At 32.9% G+C, this 15,555-nt stretch overlaps 3 protein-coding genes across 3 annotated transcripts; 1 reads left to right on the forward strand and 2 right to left on the reverse strand.

Moving 5' to 3' along the window:
* The first annotated feature begins 2,529 nt into the window (after window positions 1-2,529).
* On the forward strand, window positions 2,530-6,309 carry LOC142549882 (lysine histidine transporter 1-like). The gene is made up of 8 exons (XM_075659096.1): window positions 2,530-2,795; window positions 4,195-4,352; window positions 4,422-4,811; window positions 4,907-5,300; window positions 5,389-5,494; window positions 5,587-5,678; window positions 5,767-5,835; window positions 5,939-6,309. Exons 1-8 carry the CDS (start codon window positions 2,745-2,747, stop codon window positions 6,035-6,037), a joined length of 1,359 nt encoding a protein of 452 aa, XP_075515211.1. The 5' UTR covers window positions 2,530-2,744; the 3' UTR covers window positions 6,038-6,309.
* A 1,668-nt stretch (window positions 6,310-7,977) lies between these two features.
* LOC142549884 (lysine histidine transporter 2-like) lies at window positions 7,978-10,910 on the reverse strand. Its single transcript, XM_075659099.1, has 8 exons — window positions 10,459-10,910; window positions 10,007-10,164; window positions 9,483-9,869; window positions 8,938-9,331; window positions 8,738-8,843; window positions 8,546-8,637; window positions 8,387-8,455; window positions 7,978-8,294 (listed from the first exon to the last, which is right to left on the reverse strand). The coding sequence occupies exons 1-8, from the start codon at window positions 10,504-10,506 to the stop codon at window positions 8,196-8,198; spliced, it is 1,353 nt and encodes a 450-aa protein (XP_075515214.1). The 5' UTR covers window positions 10,507-10,910; the 3' UTR covers window positions 7,978-8,195.
* A 144-nt stretch (window positions 10,911-11,054) lies between these two features.
* On the reverse strand, window positions 11,055-13,632 carry LOC142549883 (lysine histidine transporter 2-like). The gene is made up of 8 exons (XM_075659098.1): window positions 13,393-13,632; window positions 13,050-13,207; window positions 12,535-12,921; window positions 11,966-12,359; window positions 11,763-11,868; window positions 11,579-11,670; window positions 11,442-11,510; window positions 11,055-11,362 (listed from the first exon to the last, which is right to left on the reverse strand). Exons 1-8 carry the CDS (start codon window positions 13,438-13,440, stop codon window positions 11,264-11,266), a joined length of 1,353 nt encoding a protein of 450 aa, XP_075515213.1. The 5' UTR covers window positions 13,441-13,632; the 3' UTR covers window positions 11,055-11,263.
* Between the last annotated feature and the right edge of the window lie 1,923 nt (window positions 13,633-15,555).

Here is a 15,555-nt window from a genome sequence, read left to right on the forward strand (position 1 = left end):
TATATATATATATATATATATATATATATTTTTTTTTAAAAAAAGATGACTTAAAATAGGAGTGCAGATTCTAAGGATGACTTAGCAAAAGGGAACTTGAAGTCAACGTTGGCATACTCTATTTTGTGATATGGAGATATTATTAGTTTGAATTTTAGCAAATGATTATGTCGACACCAAAATAAAACTTAATTTTATGGATAAAAAACTGATTCTAAGTACAAAATATTACATATTACTCATTCGGAACGTATAAAATTTGAAAATTCAAATTCTTGAAATGAGTGATTGAAACAAAATAATAATAATAAAAATAAAGTGCAAAAATTTAATACATATTTTTTAATCATAATATTCATTAATCTCTTGTAACTTATTAGTAGTAATCAATAAATTTGAGAATAAAAAATAACATTTTTATTCATGTTAAAAATAGTTCTTTTTTATCCTGAGCTTTCATACTTTTATTTTCTAGTGATGACTGGTGATATACATATTACACAGCTGAAAAAATAATCCCGTTAATTAAAATTTCCATTTCAAATAGAAAAAAATAATAATCATAACAATATCTCTTGTTTAAAAAGACTGCGAGGAATATATAAAAAAAAAAACAATTTATACACATATTTTTCACCAATTTAGAATATATTCCTTCATTTTTTTAAAAAAAAAATCTTATTGTTAAAACATTTCATCTCAAAAATAAAATATAAAGTAAATTATAAAAAATAAATATTTAAATATATATTGGTAGGGAGTGAATTCGATAATCAGACTTGGTCCAAACAAATCAAACTAATTTGAAATAATTGGCCTTAGATTAATTAATCCAAGCACTCCATAACAGAAATCACCAATTATAATTTAGAAATTCGAATTCTAAGATTTCATGTTGAATATTTGTATTTCATCTTATATATAAGGCAGTATATGCCTCATTGATAGAGTAGCTCGTAATATTTATAGTTTTATATTGTTTATAAAGCGTGAGGGATAATCGATTTAATCAATATTTTGTAAGAGTGTTGACATCGCTGAAAAACAATGTCCTGCTAATATAGGATAAAAAACCAAAAATCGAACACTAACACTTCGATTGTTTTATTTGTATGGACAATTATTGATCGAACAATGCATAAAAAGTTTGGCGATTTTATGTGGTAGAGCATATGCCACTAGTCAAAACATTATAGCAATAATAGGAAATACACATCTCTCACGGAATGGCAATAATGGGCAACTGAAATAGTAACATACTTTTTTTCGGTAAAAAAATTGGGTTTATTTGTCATGTTAAAAAAAAAAAAAAAAACTCGATTATATTTAAATATTACATATATTTCACTTAACTTTTGTGAAAAATAACAAATAAAATTGATACTTTTTAACACTACATACACCTCTTATGTTTGTATTTTTCTCACATTTAACTCCTTCAAAATGTGAAATAAATACAAATCTAAGGAAGTAGAATGTAAGATAAATATAAATTTCATGGGATGTTTGTAATTTAAGAAGTTATTGAATTTATTTCTTCGTTTTTACAAACCTCATGGAGTTAAATGTAACATTTAAATATAATTGGATTTTCTTGTGATTATGACAAACTTCAAGGGAGTTATATGTAATTCTCCAAAAAATTAATATTAGATATAAATTTTATAATATTTATAAAATAAATTATAAATAAAAGATGTATTAATAGTGATTTTATAAATTAATATCTCTTTATTTTCTTAATTATAAATAGAATATTAAACCAAATCCATAACATTAACTAGAATAAAATCTTCTACATTAATTAACTTATGATGTATGGGTGTTTAAAAATTTCATATATGTCTATATTTTTTAAGACAAAATATATTACAAATTTAATTAAACATTTCTGCACTTCTTGTTAAAATTTTCATCCAAAAATTATCTTTTGGATTTCTCACCAAATAAAATAAAAGTAAGCATCACTTTGAATCTCTACAACTCAAATTTATCGTTAATTTTTGCGACGTGTGTTTTGATCGCTAGTATTAATGAAATGTATATGATGTGTACGAATGAGTTGGCCATATGTATAATCCTGTAAGTAAAGATCCAAAATAGTAACGAAAAACATAAAATGGGAATTTCGTAGACTCAATATTTCTTGGTTACAGAACTTTTAATAATGAGCATATGGGCCAAAAAGAAGAAGTTAATTCTATACAGAGAGATGCAAGTGATTATTATTTAAATATGGATCTAATTAGTTGAACTTGACGAGTTTGCTGGATTTCGCCGATGGAATCTGAAATTTGACACTTTTCCTCGGCATGTGCTGTTAAATTACATATAAGAACAATTACGATTTTACGATATTCTCTATTACGACGTTGAAGGATTGTTTTATTTTAAAAAAATAAAATTAGAGCCATAGTTTATATATATAATATATATATGTGTGTGTGTGTGTGTGTGTGTGTGTGTGTGTACGTACGTATGTATGTATGTTTATTGCCGGCTGAAGCCGTTAAGTGTGTGTATATATACAAAGTTCCAGGAACTTTCATAGAAAATACAGCTAGCCTGGCCTTTCCCCACTCCGGCTTGGTTGTACCGAAAGTCAACAATAAAAAGGCGAGAAAAAAAAATATATATATATATATATATATATATATATATAACACGAGGAGTCGGGGTTCTTCGTTGAAAAGAAATTAACGTTTGGATTTTATTAAATCCGATCGTCAGACTTGCCGGAAATAATGGGAACTCAAGTTTCTGATGATCAGAAAAATGCCTACTCCAAACCACCTGTAAGTCTCCGATCATCTCTCTCATCAGATCAAGCTGTCTTATTGGTTTTCTATGATTTTTATATCAATTCTTGGTCCATAATCAATTTATGTGCATATAATTTTTATGTGGATCTCATATGATTGTTATGTTCTACTACTATACACACAAGTTAATAATTTATGCGTTGATTCGTTGGACCAACTGAAAAATACACCTCCACATTAATGCATTTTGGTCACCAGTTCTTGGGAAAATTTCTATGGTAACAAAGTTAAAATGTATTTTATTTTTTTTATTATTGGGGCTCGAACATGAGATCTCGTCTCAAGTACTTGGTATCAGATGATTTATAAGTATTTGGAAGATAAAATAGAAATTTGACATATTATCTAAACATTTAAATTATCATATGTTATATTTTATTTGAGAGATTTCTTCTTTTTTTTTTAAATCTGAGATTGATTAAGTTGATTTTTCAACTTAATATCCATCAAAGTACAGCTAGCTGTTGCAACTGAATATTTATTAAGATGGACCATCTTCTTGACCATTTTTTTCGAACCCGGTGGACGATGACTTCTCGAGAAAACCGAGAACCGGTTCATTGACTTTGAGTTTTCTTATAATTTATTTATTATCTACCTCTAAGCAATCAATTAGGTGGCGAGTAATACGATTATTGTAACTATTTTTTGTCCTCGAATACGATTATTTTCGGTATACGGTTCAAGAAATGGACCTACAGTGCTGATGGAGTAGACGAGCTCCATTCTTTTTAAATTCCTCCTATTAATATTTTTTTTCGTATAGTTTTTTTGTTTAGTAGGGGATGATTTGGTTGCGTCAAACCTGGTGATTTACTACTCATGACATCCGTGAGTCCGGTCATGAAAATATTAAAACTAAACGAGATGGACCTCCCACGGACAAGAAAATCCTCTTTCCACAACTTTTGGAGATGCGTGCTTCTACTTCGTTCTCAAATATTCGAATCAAACTGGTCCCAAATGTTGGCCCATCAATTATCTTTATTGCCCATTTCGTCATCTAATTTTTGCCTTTTCACATTTTACCCAGAAACTCATACCGGCCGAATCCTTTTTGTCATTTGGCGACAGTTTATGGCGGGACTTCAAATTTTATGTTCGATAGTTTTAATATGGGAATAATCGATTTCCTCGAGTAAATATGTAAATTGGGAACTATGGTTACAAATTAATTACTAGGCATTTAATTAAAGTTTGATGGATTTTTACATTTTTTTTCATGGGCTAGAGGACTCCTCCGAGTGCTAAGAAGATGCTCCCCCTACAGTTGCTCATATTTGATTCACCGAAATGACATACTAATATAACATAAATTTAAATCAAATTAGCATGGATTTTTTTCCTATGACACATGTAAATTATGTAAAAGGTGGATAACCGGACAGAGGAAGAGAAGGCAATCGACGCCTGGCTGCCAATCACTTCTTCAAGAAATGCAAAATGGTGGTATTCTGCTTTCCACAATGTTACAGCTATGGTTGGAGCTGGAGTCCTCAGTCTCCCTTATGCCATGTCTCAGCTAGGATGGTATATTTTCAAGGCGATATTTTTTATTGACATCAAAGTGAATTACTGATCTTTTCCTGGAATGTTCAGGGGTCCTGGAGTCGCAGTTATGGTCATATCTTGGATCATCACTCTGTACACACTGTGGCAAATGGTCGAAATGCATGAAATGGTGCCTGGAAAACGTTTTGACAGATACCACGAGCTTGGGCAGCATGCTTTCGGCGAAAAGCTTGGTCTGTGGATTGTGGTGCCTCAGCAGTTAGTTGTTGAAGTTGGAGTGGATATAGTTTACATGGTTACTGGAGGCAAATCTCTCAAAAAATTCCATGATTTAATATGCGAAGATAAAAAATGCAAAGACATTAAACTTACCTATTTTATAATGATCTTTGCTTCTGTCCACTTCGTACTCTCCCATCTTCCCAACTTCAACTCCATCTCTGGTGTGTCCCTTGCAGCAGCAGTCATGTCCTTGAGGTACATACAAACGCGCACATATATATATATATATATATAATTCTTGTTCACCACATTTCAGGAAATCTTATAATGCTTATTTTCGTGCTTCAAAGTTACTCTACAATAGCATGGGGAGCCTCAGTGGACAAGGGAGTAAAATCTGATGTGCAATATGGATATAGATCTTCAACTACAGCTGGTACCGTTTTTGGCTTCTTTGGTGCACTGGGGGACGTGGCTTTCGCCTATGCTGGTCATAACGTGGTGTTGGAAATTCAAGCCACTATTCCTTCAACACCAGAAAAGCCCTCGAAGATACCGATGTGGAGGGGAGTTATTGTTGCCTACATTGTGGTTGCCCTTTGTTACTTCCCGGTCGCTTTTATAGGATTTTGGATGTTCGGGAACTCAGTAGATGACAATATTCTGATCACCTTAAACAAACCTGTTTGGCTTATTGCCATGGCTAACATGTTTGTTGTGGTTCATGTTATTGGAAGCTATCAGGTGAGAACGAATTTCTATTCTCTGTATTCGACCCTGTTGGCCATACAATGAAACATGTATCGATTCTGATTGATTTGGATGAATGCAGATCTATGCCATGCCAGTTTTTGACATGATAGAAACCGTGCTTGTAAAGAAACTAAGGTTGAAGCCTACTTGGTATCTGCGGTTTATTTCAAGAAACACTTATGTCGGTAAGTGAACTTCTTTACACTTCTTCCGGATACTTGCCTAGTATTCAACATATAAAGTTGCTAGCTTTGATGAATGTTCTGTCTGATTCCAGCATTTACTATGTTTGTTGGCATGACCTTCCCTTTCTTCGGCGGGCTTCTCGGATTTTTCGGAGGATTTGCTTTCGCGCCAACCACATACTTTGTAAGCAGATTTTGACCGCAGTTGCATGAAGTAAAGTTTTATCTGTGTATCTTTTGAAAGAATGGGTAACACTCACACTTTTTTTCAGCTTCCTTGCATCATGTGGCTTGCCATCTATAAACCAAGAAAATTCAGCTTATCTTGGTTCAGTAATTGGGTAAGATGAATAAAAGTGTCGTGTTATATTGTTTATTTGTTGGGACTAGTTAGCAAGCTAATTGTTTTTTTTTTTCTTTTGATTTTTGATGGGTAAATTTCAGATTTGCATCATTCTTGGGGTTCTTTTGATGGTTATAGCACCTATTGGAGGACTAAGGCAGATTATAGTGCAGGCAAAGACTTATAGTTTCTACTCATGAGTGTCTCTCCCTGCAGAGATCAAGAAAAGTTGTCCTAGTTTTCTTGTAAGAAGACGACGGAACGGTGTCTGCGGTTTTCGATTACGGTTGGTTAGCGAGCTTGTATTGACTATCCATTAAAGGGATTCTCAGTTGGTTTGCAGGAAGTGAATTCAGGCTGAGAAACCAGACAAGGAAGCCTTTTGCCTACAATTCAGTGTTTCAACCTTTCTGTTTGCAGTTCATAATCTGTGTGTAAACATGTTCAGTACTACGTTGTATTCGTGTTTTGTCATCCGACCCCTCGGTTAATAATAAAAACAACCGCACATCAAAAATAAAATTAATAAAAGACAAGGAAATATAAGAAAAATAATATTAATGTTTTATTTTATTGAAGTGAATATATATTGTACACGGCATGAAGTACACAATCCCAAAGCAGTGAAGTTACCAAGTGGGTCAATTGAACAAAGTGAATTCACAATCAAGAAATCAGTGCAAAGCAATTAACGACACAAACATTCGCATCTTTCACTAAGATGTAGATAAATATTTACAAGAGAGAATGATTTATGCTTCAAGCTGCAGGGACGGAGCGTGGAGATTAAAATAAATATTTTAGATAATTCATAAATAATTATTTGTATCAACTTTATAGAATTAAATCTACAAAAGTATATCTTTTTACAAAGTAATTAGGGTTGATCACGATGTGATTTTGCGGTTTTTTCCAAAACCGAATTTTCATATGCGGTCTGTTAGTGTTTTAAAAAAAATACTTGCGATTTTATATATGGGTTTAGATATACGGTTTTGAGTTGTTTAGGTTGATTTGCAGTTTTTGACAAATGATCGAGTAAAATGCAAAATATTAAATCATATATTCAAATTAATTAAATAATAATAACAATATAGTGTCTTCAAATATAAATATGACTCAAATCATACAAAAATAAAAATAGATAAAACAATAATGATGATTCAAAGTCTAGTTAGTAAATTCTAATACGATTGGGTATAACAGGAAACTTACAACAAAAATGATATTTGCCAAATTTAATAAATATTTTTATTTTTGACATTAGATGTTACATCGTTGCTCGTGATTTCTCTTTTTTCATACTAATTTGAAGAATATTTGAGAGGATGGTGTGATTTTAATTTAGAAAGAAGAATTTTGGATGAGAGCTGAGAGAGAGTGAATGTTTTTTTTTTCCATGAGTGTGTCTTATACAAATTATTATAACCCTATCTCAAATACTATGATAAGCGGTTTGTGCGGAAATACCAAAAAAAAAAAAAAACTACGCCATATATATGATGTAATTTATGATTATTATTTTTAATTGCAGTTTTAAAAAAAAATAAGAAAAAATACTGAATTAAAATTCGGTTCAAGCCGTTAATAAAAAACTTTGATCGTCCCTATCTCGATTGAATAAACCCCACTTAATAAAGATTTGTTTATAACTTTAAATTCGTTCATATCGTTTCCGTATAAGAAGCATCTCGTTTTATTTTTTATTTTAAAAAAACTAACTTTTTAAAACATTTTATGGTTAATATTATTATCTTTAAAATTATATCATCAATGTGGGGTTTATTTTTTAATAAATTGCTGAAGAAGATAATGGACTTGTTTTTTTTTTTTTAATGTGAACTTAATGTTGTTTGCTTGAAGAATAGGAAATTATGTGTGTGTGTGTGTATATATATATATATAATTCTAAATTACTTTTAATGGTTATTTATTTTGAAAACAACTCGCTCTTTATCGATTTAATTCATCCTACCCATGTGGACATTGCCCCCATGATAGGATGGATGGCCAAGATTTGCCCAAACATATATAAGACCCACTTTTATCTAGCTAAGTTACATGTGTGGCTGCAAATGCAACAGAGCTTTTCTGTTGAATCTTTGGATCTTTTTAAGGTATGTTTTTATTATATTTGACCTTTTTAAGGAATGTTTTTATTACAAACAACAAAGACTAATATAGATCATTATTAAAATGCTGATTTATAAACAAACAAACGAACACCTAGAAATGAACAACAAATACATCAAATGTGCTCAACCTCTCACTAAAAACTTCTACTGTGATATAATGAAACATTTGAAACAAAAATTAAACTTAAAAAGTTAATCACAGACACCTTCTTCAATTTCATGCTTACTGGTAGAACTTGTAAGTTTTGGCCATTATTATGATTTGCCTGAGCCCTCCCACGGGTGCCACAACGGTCAAAATAACTCCAAAACTTATGCAAAACTGAGATTTCAACACCACCAAAGCCAAAGAGCTCATTAGAATTTGTGCTTCTGAGGAAGGAAAAAGATCAATATTCTTGAAACTGCACATACCCAATTCACGAACCAAGAAAGGCTAAATCTCCTCGGTTTTTTTACTACAATCCATATGATGCAAGGAAGCTGCAGAGTTCACCAATTTTATACGTTGCACATATATTTACGCGTTGCGGAATGAAAACAGTTGCAAGAAACTCAGTTCTAATTGCTTACATAGTACGTAGTTGGCGCGAGAGCGAATCCTCCGAAAAATCCAAGAAGGCCATTAAAGAAAGGGAAGGTTATCGCCATAAACATAGTAAAAGCTGGAAAACAGCCAGCGGCATATACTTAATGAATACGAGTTAAACATGACACACAAGTACGTACTCACAACTGAAGTAACTAGAAGACATAGTTACTTACCCACAAAAGCATTCCTTGAAATAAAACGTAGATACCAACTCTTCCTGAACTTAAGTTTCTTTACTAGTCCAGTCTCAATAAAGTCATATACTGGAAGAGCATAGACCTGAATATAAATTTGTATTTAAGATACTCTTCGATGGGGTCAAGAAAATGAGTGTAGAAGTGAAAAAGATCTGACCGAAATTTGCTATAATTACCTGATATGACCCGATAAGATGAACTACAACAAACATGTTGGCCATGGCAATAAGCCATTTCGGTTTCTCTAGTGTAATGAGAATATTTTCTTCCACGCTATTGCCAAATGCCCAGTATGCAATCATTCCAACTGGGATGTAGCAAATGGCAACAACTATATAGGCAACGATTACGCCCCTCAACATAGGTACCTTCGAAGGCTTATCTTGGGTAGAAGGCATAGAAGCTTGAATCTCCATCACTACATTGTGACCGCTATATGCAAAAGCCACGGTTCCTAAAGAACTAAAAAAGTTAAAAACTGTACCAACGGTTGTATGAGATCTGTATCCATATTGCACATTAGGTTGCACGCCCTTGTGGACCGAGGCTCCCCATGCTATTGTAGAGTAACTTCAAAAGGTAAGACATTCGTTAACAAGGTATTTTCAAACTTATAAGCTGAATGCAAAAATGGATGAGTTAAAATTCATGAAAATTTACATTGGATTCTAGAATTGTGGCAAAATTTCATCAAGTTACTATGCAAGAAATAAGAACTTACCTAACGGACATGACAGCTGCTGCCAAAGATATGCCAGAGATTGAGTTAAAACTGGGGAGTTGGGAGAGTGCGAAGTGAGCAGAGGCGAAGATCATGATAAAATAGGAAAGCTTGATATCCTTGCAAGGTTCGTGGCAGAGTAACTCATGGAATTTCTTGAGGGATTGACCCCCTGTAACCATATATACAATGTCTACTCCAACTTGGACAACTAACTGCATGGGAATGACGATCCAAAGGCCAAGCTTTTCTCCAAAAGCATGCTGTCCAAGCTCGTGATACCTGTCGAAACGTTTCCCGCGATCCGTTTCATGCATTTCAACCATTTGCCATAAAGAGTACAGAGTGACAATCCAAGATAAGACCAGTACAGTTATTCCAGGACCCCTGAAAAATTGGCCGCCCAATTAAGGGATATGAGGAAATTCTTTCTTGTTCTCGGCAGTCGGTACACTAAAGGATTGGATTCAAAGAACCATAAGTTTACGGTGGTAATTTGAAGGGAATACTGTGTTCTTACATACCATCCTAGTTCGGACATGGCGTAAGGGAGGCCAAGAACTCCAGCTCCAACTATAGCTGTGATATTGTGAAAAGCTGAGTACCACCAGTTTGCAGTTCTTGCAGAAGGGATTGGAAGCCAGTCGTCGATTGCCTTCTGCTTTGCATCTCGATCATTCTCCTACATTTCGTAATATTTGTGTAAGAAATCAAATTTACCAAAGGTGAATTCTTCAAGAAGAATCGAAAAGAAAAAAACAATAGGTAAAGAAAAATGATTAATTCAACTTGCAGAGCACTCCAACATATCGGCAAACGCAGGAGTGATGCGAAATTGAGAGAATATTCAGATTTAAGCACAAAGAAGTTTTAAAGGGACTCCAAGAAATTCCTACAGTCAGGAAGAAAGAGATTTGGTAAAATAAATTTAAGAACCATTTCCACAAACATGTATATACAAACAAAAGAGACTCACATCTTCATAATAGGAGTTATCTTCATTAACGGGAACAATGGAATCCATTTGATTTTTTTTAGCTTCTGCAATGAATTTTGAGCTTGCAGAATTAAGGAAAAAGGAAACTGAACTGAGGAGTTCAATGAAAATACTCAGAAAATTTGTAAAAAGTTCAGATGGGAATCAAAATGCTAGGGGTTGACTTCTCCTGACAAATAAATGATGGACGAGTAAATAATTTCACAAGTTGCTACTGAATTATAATCAGATATCTCCAAAAGATTCCTGGGCTGTGACAACAATTGAATTAACACTATAAAATATAACTGAGAAAAATTGGAAAGAACCAATCGTTGTAAACCTAAGCATCATTAGATAATTTTTTTTCCAGAACGTAATGATAACGTTACGCTAAAGAAAATGAGTGTAAAATTAAGATCAAAGTTATGATATTGAATTATTTTGTGCATTTATTACTTAATTATTGAAACTCGAGTTTATTTTCTTGCTTTAAGTTCATTTGGGCATACATATTTTGCTTTAAGTTGATCCGCGGTAGATTTGTTTTATTATTTCGTGTGCACGTCTAAAATTTTGTTTTGAGACTCGCTCTGTGTAATGAACCGGTCAATGACAGTCTGGAAACAGAAAATTATTACAACATGTCTGGAACACGAGACCGAGACCTTCTTCCAACAAAGGGAGGCTGAGGCCAACAGGTCCATACCCAATAATCAAATAAAAAAATATGTGTATTACACAAATGGTAAACTTAATCCAAGAAAGAAACTGTGTGTTTTCCTAGGACTCCTTCAGCTCAGGCTTACTCGTAGAACTTGTAACTTTTAGCCTTCATTATGATTTCCCTGAGCCCTCCCATGGGTGCCACAACGGTCAAAACAACTCCAAACATTATGCAAAACTGAGATTTCAACCCCAAAAGTTATTAAAATGTCTGCATCTGGGGGAGAAAAAAACATGATTCTTGAAAATGTACGTACCCAATTCGCGAACCAAGAAAGGCTAAGTTTCCTTGGTTTTTTCAATACAAGCCATATGATGCTAGGAAGCTGCAAGTGCTTGTAATTAGCGCGGCATAATGAATACAGATGCAAGAAACTCTGTAATAACTGCTTACATAGTATGTAGTTGGTGCTAGAGCAAATCCTCCAAAAAATCCAAGAAGGCCGTTAAAGAAAGGGAAGGTTATCGCCATAAACATAGTAAAAGCTGGAAAACAACGGCATACGTTTAACAAACTCGAATCAAACCTGAAACACAAGTACTAACAACTGAAGTAACAACAACACATACTTACATACCAACATAAGTGTTCCTTGAAACAAAACGCAGATACCAACTTCGCCTGAAATTCAGTTTCTTTACTAGTCCAGTTTCAATAAAGTCGTATACTGGCATAGCATAAATCTGCATACAAATACTGTGTGCCTATGATACTCTGCAATGGGGATGAAGACTTCGAGTATGGACATGAAAAAAGATCTGACAAATTCGTTACAATCACCTGATATGTCCCGATAAGATGAACTACAACAAACATGTTAGCCATGGCAATAAGCCATTTCGGTTTCTGTAGCGTAATGAGAATATTCTCTTGCACTGTATTGCCAAATATCCAGTATCCAATTATTCCAACTGGGAAATAGCATATGGCGACGACTGTATAGGCAACTATTACGCCTCTCCACATAGGTACCTTTGAAGGCTTATCTCGGGTAGAAGGCATAGAAGCTTGAATCTCCATCACTACATTGTGACCACTATATGCAAATGCTACGGTTCCTAAAGAACTAAAGAAGTTGAAAACTGTACCGACAGCCGTATCAGATTTGTAGCCGTATTGAACATCAGGTTGCACGCCCTTGTGGATCGAGGTTCCCCAAGCTATTGCAGAGTAACTTCACAAAATAAGACAGTGGTTACCAAAATAACTTAAAAAACTATAAGCTAACAGCAAAAAGGGACCCAGCTATATTATTAATGGATTGACTTAAATTCTTGAAAATTTAACATAGGATTCTAGAATTGTAGTGAATTTTCATCGAACTACTAAACAAGAAACTACACACATACCAAACGGACATGATAGCCGCTGCCAAAGATACGCCAGAGATTGAGTTGAAATCAGGGAGTTGGGAGAGTGCGAAGTGAGCAGAGGCGAAGATCATGATAAAATAGGAAAGCTTGATATTCTTGCAAGGTGCATGGCAGAGTAACTCATGGACTTTCTTGAGGGATTGACCTCCTGTAACCATATATACTATGTCTATTGCAACTTGGACACCTAACTGCATGGGAATGACGATCCAAAGTCCAAGCTTTTCACCAAAAGCATGCTGTCCAAGCTCGTGATACCTGTCGAAACGTTTCCCGCGATCCGTTTCATGCATTTCAACCATTTGCCATAAAGAGTACAGAGTGACAATCCAAGATAAGACCAGTACAGTTATTCCAGGACCCCTGAAAAATTGGCCGCCCAATTAAGGGATAAGAGGATATGCTTTCTTGTTCTCGGTACACTAAGGATTGGAATAAAACAAACATAAGTTTACTGTAGTAATTTGAAAGGGAAACTTATTCTTTCATACCATCCTAGTTGGGACATGGCGTAAGGGAGGCCAAGAACTCCAGCTCCAATTATAGCTGTGATATTGTGGAAAGCTGAGGACCACCATTTTGCAGTTCTTGCAGAAGGAATAGGAAGCCAATCGTCGATCGCCCTCTGTTCCGCGGATCGATCATCCTCCTACATTAAGTAATCTGTGTGTAAGACCTCAAATTTTCCGAGTAGCTAATTAATCAAGGAGAGTTAAAACAAGGAAAAAAAACTACTTAAAAACAAATTATTCATTCAACATGCAGCACGCTCGCAACAAATTAGCAGATAAATAGAAAACTTAGATTCTAAACAGTCCGACAACAGAATATTACATCTTCGAAATAGAAGTTATCCTCATTAATGGGAACTACGGCATCCATTTGATTCTTAGCTTCTGCAATGAATTTTCAGCCTGCAGAATTGAGGAGAAAAAAAAAATGTGCTCGACGAAAAATCTCAAAGATGGACTTCTTTAAGAGAGCATGGACAAGATGATCACTGGCACCGCCGCGGGGAGAAAATGTGCGATGCATGGGTTGTATTTTCCAAGAAAATTCATGGGACGTTCTTGATAGCGTGTCCACTGCCGAGTTAACTAGGTTGACCGATTCCAATTAAATTAATATTTACTATGACTTCAAAAGTTGACTACAGAGACCACTTTTTTGGTCCTTCCCATATTCCCAAAAATAAAAAATATAATAAAAATAAAAATAAATGTACGTGGAAGCGAGAAACTAAGGATATTAGGTTTTTAATCTTATAAAATAAAATATAATGAAATGCTACAGATTTATCTTTTCCCTTGTGCTTGTTTATAATAATTTAATAATATTTGATGCGAGATCATGGATTAACCAGAAAAGATAAATTGTTGATGTTTTTGGAAAACACTAGCAAGTAGCACGTGCGTTGCACGTGATAGAACGCACGTGATATCCCTATGATTATTGATAAAGTTTTTTTTGTGTGTAGACTTTAACTTAAATCATATAATTTAAAACTACTTATAAAACATCATGATGTTGATATACAATCAGTTAATGAAAATAATAAATGTTTCAAAAATGTAAAAACAAATATTTATTAATAGAAGAAATTAATTTAGGACAAAAATAAAAATAATAATAAAGCACAGTGCAATAAGTTACGATGGATTCAAAGTTTTTTTTGCTTGATCTTCACATATGACATATTTTTTGTATCATTTTTAGTTTTTACTTGTCTCTTTCTCTTGTGAAAGAAAAAATCTTGTCATCGTACCAATCAGGATTTAGGTATTTCCTTTTGCATCATCATCTAATTTTTTTTTTTTGTTTTATTGGCTTCGTGAATTGGACGTAGGAGTCCTTTGGATTTTTTTCTCTTTATAAAAGTATCAATTTTTTAATCATCCTCAAATTGAATTTGAGAATTTGCATTGTCTTCTTCAAATTTACCTGAGTGAGAAAAGGTCAACGTTAATTAAATTCATTCAACACCTAGAAGCCCCGTACTTTCAGCGTCATAATTCCTCCCGCTGACTAAAAAAATATATGTTTAAATTTATACATTGAAATGTTGTTATCTCCATCAGTAGACTAATCTAATGTTTTAGATGTTTTATAGAGTTGGCTAAAATAAATATTAAGGCAATACAAATTTATAGAATTTTGTACGAGTGTTGCATAAAGATGAAAATTTGTTTTAGCTGGTGGTGAGTGGAATCGAAATGCAATTTGGAACTTGAGGTAGGCTTGTGTAACTCTCATGTAGAAGTTTTCTAGGAATTGTATATAACATGATTTGTGTTGAGGCAGAGAAGAAGATAGTTTGAAACATAAAGAGAGAATCTTAGTTCTTGTTTAATTGAGTTGAATTCAAGTTTTGGGTTAAAAATTTTGATTAAATATTATTTTATTTTCAATTCAATTCATTTTATTTAAATTAAAAGTAATAATATTGATTTTAATGTATTTTTTCATTTGCCAATATATTTATTTTGAATTCATTTTTACGACTCTCCGGTCAAAGCATTAAGATACTTTATCACGGGTTCTTCATATATATAATTCTTTGAAGTTTTTTTTTAATCTAATTACTTTAATTTTTTAATAATTCGTTGAATCTATTCAAATATTAGTAAAATAACTCAATAAATAACGTAATTGGTTTAATTTAACATTTAAATGAATGTCCAAGAAAATTATTAAAATGTGAAAAATATTTGATACTAATATTAAATAATTTTTTTTAAAAAAATGACTTATTTGCTACATACAAACTAAAATACGAATATAACTCAAATTTATTTATCACACTTGCTTACAATTGGAAAACTTTTCTATCATCTATAATTGAATATATATAATGAAATAAATTTTTTTAGAAAAATGAAAATAGAATGAAAAATGACATAATTGAATATGCTAATGAAATAAAGACAAGGAAAGAAAGTCAAAAAGACATAATCATAACCATAAAAATGTGGTTAATTAGTATTAATTATTAATTAA

The sequence above is a fragment of the Primulina tabacum genome, chromosome 6, assembly GCF_025594145.1.
Source record: "Primulina tabacum isolate GXHZ01 chromosome 6, ASM2559414v2, whole genome shotgun sequence".
NCBI lineage: Eukaryota > Viridiplantae > Streptophyta > Magnoliopsida > Lamiales > Gesneriaceae > Primulina > Primulina tabacum.